General features: G+C 48.3%; 1 protein-coding gene across 2 annotated transcripts; it reads right to left on the bottom strand.

Annotated features, from left to right (window-relative positions):
• Positions 1-2,251: 2,251 nt before the first annotated feature.
• LOC102253776 (cathepsin G-like) lies at positions 2,252-5,079 on the bottom strand. Of its 2 annotated transcripts, none has more exons than XM_005863371.2 (5): positions 4,986-5,079; positions 3,869-4,016; positions 3,292-3,427; positions 2,885-3,139; positions 2,252-2,482 (listed from the first exon to the last, which is right to left on the bottom strand). In XM_005863371.2, the coding sequence occupies exons 1-5, from the start codon at positions 5,038-5,040 to the stop codon at positions 2,303-2,305; spliced, it is 774 nt and encodes a 257-aa protein (XP_005863433.1). In that variant the 5' UTR covers positions 5,041-5,079; the 3' UTR covers positions 2,252-2,302. The 2 variants fall into 2 exon arrangements, with proteins under 2 accessions (XP_005863433.1, XP_014392839.1); XM_014537353.1 differs by having other exon boundaries at positions 3,869-3,931; positions 4,982-5,047.
• Positions 5,080-6,000: the final 921 nt, after the last annotated feature.

The raw sequence follows: 6,000 nt of genomic DNA on the forward strand, positions 1-6,000 counted from the left end.
ATTTTCTTTTTCTTTTTTCTTTTTCTTTTTTTCCCCATTGCTTTTTAGAGAATGGAAGAGAAAGGAAAAGACAGAGAGAAACATCAATGTGAGAGAAACACATTGATTGGTTGCCTCCTGCATGAGCCCGGACCAGGGCCCGGGCTGGGGAGGAGCCTGCAGCTATCCAATCCTACTCTTTGTAGAACTTCATTTTTTTTTTGATAGCCCCATTTTTTGGGGGGTATAAATGCAAAAGTGCCAACCACTGATTTCTCCTAAAATACACTAGCCAAGAGTCCAGTCATCCATCAAGTTCTTGGTTGTTTCAGGCAACTGCAAACTGTTGGAGATGGGGGTGAGGATCAGATATTGGGGATGAAGTGGAGGTGGGATGTTGATAAGAGTACTAGAAAAATAAGGAAATGACAGAATGAGATTTTGAGAGAAGGGATTTGACAGACAAATGCACTTGAGTTCACTTTGTGGTTTCTGGTCATCCTACTAAAGCCAATGTTATTCTCGAATTGTTGATATTTCAAAGATTTAAAAGACCCCAATATTAAAGTAGTTGGGGGGCATGCAGGTAGAGACTGAAAGAGGAAAAACAACATGTTGCCACTCACTTTGAGTTTCTCAGGTCACTCCTGTCCTCCATCCCAAGTAATCTGGTGCCTCAGTGAAGACTGTGATGTACACAGAGATTCTGTCCCCCAAGGCTCCCTGTCCCTGGTGAGGAACTGGGCTTATTGCTCACACAGTTTTCCTCTCAGAGGTACTTGAGGGCTTTTGGAGGGCAAAGTTTCAAGGACTGATTCTACTTATAATACAAGTAATCAGCCTGAGAGTTTGGATGACTTCTCTTTGTTCTTTTATAATTGAAAATGGATAGAAGAAGACTTCTGAAATCTTATTTCCAACTGGACCAAACGCTTCTGCTGTTTCTGTATCGTTGGACACTTTTCCCCAGAGGTGGAACATGTGACGTGTCTTCTCATTTTCATTCCTTATTCCACACATGACAGTTCCTTTGAGGATCTGTCATTGCTCTCTCACCTTTGACGATTTATGCCCCCCTCCACCTTCAGTTTGGAAACCCCAAGTATGTTCTGCAATGTTGTAGTGATTAATTAAATAAATGTGGAATATAAAGTACCTATTAAATAACATTTATGAAGTTTTAGAAGCATAGAATACCAAAGGTGAGAGGATGTACCTTTGGCCCAAAGCAAATGTTTATTTGAGTGAATCTTGTCACATGGAACCATGAATTCTAGCAATTTCCGTAGCTAATTTCTTGTACATTTGCCTATGATATCACATTTTTCTGATAGATTATTTCCTCTGAGCTATTGGGATGCTTCTTTGGGCTACACTTCCACCCCACACATGGCTCAGGCCCCCATTCTCCCAGGTTTCCCCACGGATCCAGTTAATATTGACAGACAGTTGCCTCTCTCTGGTCTCCTTCCTCCCCACTTTACCCCTATCTCACCTGACCTCACACCTGCTGATCACAATCCTGTTTCTCTGACCAAGGGCAGAAGGCATCTGTGCCTCAGCTTAGCTGTGTGTTGGGACAGAAGCTTGGCTGCTCTTGTGAGGTTGTTATTAAGGAGTTTGTAATTTGTTGTTGCTTTTTGTGCCATGCTCACAGGAGGGAAATGCTGGGTTGGAGCTACTTCTGGGGTCTGTGATGTTAGCTGGATGTGGTGCCTCTTCTTCTTGACTCAGAAACCCGAGAACTCAGAAGGGAAAAGCAGCTCCAACATTGCTGGTCGTGGCAGAGGAGGTTGCTGCCCACTCTTTCCAAACAAGTCTACTATCATTAGAGATTTGTCCCTTTTGTATCACAATTTACTTTTTAAATTGTGGTAAAGTCTATATAACATAAAAATTTACCTACTAACCATTTTTTTTAGGTGTACAGTTCAGTGGCATTAAATACATTCCCATTGTTTTGCAACCATCACCAATGCCCCTTATATTTCCACTGCACCCACCATTCTTCTCAGTGAGTTTTGTAGAAAAGGCAGAGAAGGAAATGTCCAGGCCTCTATGTCCCTTCTGAACACGTTCCCCAAAGCTGTGTGGGGAGGGGAGATGGGGAATGGATGGCTGGGAAGTAGCTCATCCTGTCCCCCAGGATGGATTGTGGGAGGTTCATTTGCCCTGAGGAAAAGACCCCATTTTCCTGAAGGAGCTCAGACTCGTCCTGGATACATTTGTTTTGTACAGAATGAGGCAAAATCAGTTATTATTTTGACTCTAGACATGGTCATTTATTAAGTTATGCCAACCCCGGCTGTCCCAGAGAAGAAAGTCAGTCATAGGAGGTCTCAGTTTGATTCCCCTGTTGTGTGAAGCGTCTCATTGTGCTATTTATCCAGGACAGGAAGCTGGAAACCCTGGTGTAGACTCCTGGAGGAGTCCCGCTCCTACTTCCATAGGAGACAATGCCCTGGGCCACATTGTTACACACCATTGGGCCTCCTGAGTCCCCCTGTGGGTGATGAGAGGGAGGGACACCAAGTCAGGCCCCCGAACTCCATACCTCCCAAGCTTGGGGCCCTAAGGTCTGGCCCTCTGAGGAGGGAGGCTGGTGCAGATGCAGAAGTGAAGCTCCTGCGTATTTCATTGGTTAGGCTTCAACCCTGGCTGTGGTGACTGTCTATAGCTCAACCCAAGTTAAGGTACCTTAATCCTTTCCCATGAAAACACTGCATGAGTATCCATTGTGTGACCCGTGCTCCTCCCCTTCCCTCAGAGACTGGGTTGATGGGAAAACCCCCCACTTTACTCTGGTCTGGCCCCCAGACAGGCTGTGGGGATGTAGTCTGTTCCTACTGCCCTGTTCTGCCCAGCCCCCCGTCTCAGGTAGTGTTGTAGATGCCAGTGGCCTTACCAGGAAGGCAGACTTCCTCTCCCTCTGGTTGCCTACACAAATTTGTGTTTGGCCATTGAAGGTATTAAAGCGACGGCTGCACTCCTGATCCCTCTGCACTCTCAGCTGCACATCCTGAAGTGTGTCTGTTCTCCTGTGCTGGCTGACCAGGCCCCAGCCAGCCACGGTGCACAAGGACCCAGGACTCAGTCTGATCTGGGACTGAGGCAGAGCCACTGGCCTCACAAATTGGTTCCGTCTGGCTCTATTTTCCAGCTGGCAGGAAGAGGGCAGGCACTCAGGGAATGTCTATGCAGCCCTCACCCCACCACCCCTGGGACTCTGCCCCTGCTTCCTCCTCCATGAAGCCTCCATGCTGGGATGGAGCCAGCTCAGGTGGAGGACCAGAGGGGTCAGGCAGGTGGTACCTGCAGTAACATGATGTCATTCAGGAGTCTCTGCTGACTGTATCCAGGGTGGCGGATGGCTCTGAGCACAGACAGGCGCTGTTGGGTCCTTTCCTGCTGCCTGATGTTGTGGGCCCCCAGGATGACATTTATAGTGCTGCAAAGAAATGGCTTAGGGGTAGGTATGAGCTGCATGTGCTAAAGTCCACCAGCTGTGCAGGGCAGGTGAGAGCCCAGGGCAGCAGAACTGCAGCTGCGGGAAGTGAGAGGACAAGAAGTTTCTGGAGTTGAGATCTCTGTGTCCTCTGCTTCTCCAAAGCCTTAAACTGGGGGTGGTGGGGGACACAGTGACCTTAAGGATAAATTGATAAATAGGATAAATTAATAAATAGTTCAAAGTCATCTTTTGAGTTTTAATGCATGCTTTTTGTGTCATTTTCTCCTCCAGAATTTACACTAGCCTGTTACCCGTCCCCAGGACTTACCCAACCTCTTCTCACCCCCTTGTTGCCAGAACCTTGCTTTCAGCCATATGTTCTCATGAACACTAATTCCTGGGCCTGCCTAATGGCCGCCTGAGAGCTCCTTAGTGGCTCACCTTCCCCAGCAGTGAGCTGCTGTCATCACAAAGTCTTCTCGCACCAGGAACCCCCCACAAGTGCTCCGTCTCCCTGGAGATTGTATCAGGAGGTATGCCATGTAGGGGCGGGAATGGGGCCGGGCCTCTTGGCCTCCGATGATCTGCCCTGGAAGGAAGTATTCAGCACTTATCTCTGTGCTCGCTAAACCAGGGGTGAGGGCACTAGTGTGGTGACTTCAGAAAGGCTGGATTTGAGGAGGCTACAGAGATGATGCAGGGACAGGAGGATTAGGATTAGGTATTGAGAATTGGGGTTCGCAGGGTACCACATTACGGGAGAGGGCTTCAGAAATTTACAGGAAACATTGCTGGGTCCCCACCCCAGAACTTAGCTCCCCTCCTTTCCAAAATAAGAACAACCCTTGCTCCAGGCAAGGCCAGTTCAGTCTCTCAGGTGGGGGAGAGCTTGCTGTCCGCAACCAGAACCCTCTGGAGTGGCTTCTCCCTGCAATTACCTGGGACTTTCTTTTTCAAGGACCTTCCTGATCCTTCTGAGTCCAGCTCATGAGCAGCATGGACTGCTTTTTAAGAATCTAGACATGAGCTGAGGGGACTGTTATTGTGTATCCTTGTCTCCTTGGCTTTGGCATATGGGTTGCAAAAAAATTCATAGAGCAGAGTTACAGAGCACATTCTACATGCCAGGGGCAATTCCAAGAGTTTCATGTACACTAACTAATGTAACTGTCTTAGCAACTCCATGAGGTGGGCATTGCTGTTATTTCTATTTATAGATGAGGGACCTGGGAGCTGTGAATTCAAATGCTGTGCCCAATGACACACAGTGAGGAAGTGCCTAGGCTGTCTGGGCCCAGAGTCTACGGCAGGGGTCCTCAAACTTTTTAAACAGGGGGCCAGTTCACTGTCCCTCAGACCGTTGGAGGGCCGGACTATAGTTTTTAAAAAAACTATGAACAAATTCCTATGCACACTGCACATATCTTATTTTGAAGTAAAAAAACAAAACGGGAACAAATACAATATTTGTATTTGCATGTGGCCTGCGGGCCGTAGTTTGAGGACCCCTGGTCTATGGGATGGGATTGGGCCTCTACAGGTTTGGACAGTCACTCACCTGCCCCAGCCCCTGCGGGTAGGAGAAAGGCCACCAGGAGCAGGAGTTGCTGCATCTTCCCAGGAAGGCTGACCAGTCAGTTGCTGCTGGTGCTTCCTCCTGCCACACTTTTAATCCCCAAGAGAGGAAGGAAGGGTAGGGTGGGGACTCGAGGGTTCCCATTCCCATTCCTCTGTTGGTGTAATAGGTTTCATCACCCCTGGCTGGCCAGGAGGTTCGTCTACAAACTGCCAGTGACCTGAGGGAAGGCAACACTGGATCTCCCACAGCTGCTGAGTCATGTTGTCAGCAGAAATGGGAACCAGGGCACAAGGAGAGAAGCTTTGGGCATGGCGTCCCAGGACCCTAAACCCATCTAATTCAATAATATCCCAAGAAGGCACAGAAGCTGCTAGCTGCCTGCTACCTCATGTCCTATCCCTCTGGGATTGAAGCCTGCCTGAACTCACCCTTTGGGCCCTGGCCATCTGCTGAAACCCTGGCTTCTCCCACCTCTTTCTAGAAGCTGTCAAGGCAGATTGAGTAGCTCTCTCTGCTGGGTGGGTGGAGGGTGCTGGCAGAGAAGGAAAATGGAAGAACAAGGCTGTGCCACTGATGGCAACTTTCTTAGGTCACTTGAGCCTGAAGGAACTCTCAGTAAAAGCTAGGACAGTTGAGGTCTTCTGTTTGCTGCTTCCTGCTCAAGGTGAAAACCTTTGTGTCTCAGAGGGTTCTCTGTATGCAGGAAAGGCTTGGTGGGTTGATTTTGTTGAGAGCTGTCAGAATCTGGCTTGAAACTTATAAGATCCTATTTCATCCAGGATATGAGACCCACCATCCAAATCCCCATCCTCTATCCAGGGATGGGGATGATTTAGAAGGACATCCTTGCTGTGCTCCCTATAATACATAAATCCAAAGGACTGAAGCCACTCATTCAACACTGAGAGTAAGACCTGGTAGAGAACTGCAGAATAATACAGTGGGTTAAGTCGGGTTGGAGAGCAGAGAGGGCATTTTGACCAGGGGGAGACAT

Source organism: Myotis brandtii, unplaced genomic scaffold, assembly GCF_000412655.1.
Source record: "Myotis brandtii unplaced genomic scaffold, ASM41265v1 scaffold1770, whole genome shotgun sequence".
Lineage (NCBI taxonomy): Eukaryota > Metazoa > Chordata > Mammalia > Chiroptera > Vespertilionidae > Myotis > Myotis brandtii.

What these genes read in the sequence shown, in the direction of transcription:
- LOC102253776 (XM_005863371.2), bottom strand. Translation starts at nt 5,040, where the DNA reads ATGCAGCAACTCCTGCTCCTGGTGGCCTTTCTCCTACCCGCAGGGGCT. An exon ending in ATGACATCATGTTACTGCAG is followed by an intron (nt 3,140 to 3,291) that starts GTACCACCTGCC and finishes TCTTCCTGCCAG; the next exon opens with CTGGAAAATAGAGCCAGACG. An exon ending in AGAGGAAGTCTGCCTTCCTG is followed by an intron (nt 2,483 to 2,884) that starts GTAAGGCCACTG and finishes CATCACCCACAG; the next exon opens with GGGGACTCAGGAGGCCCAAT.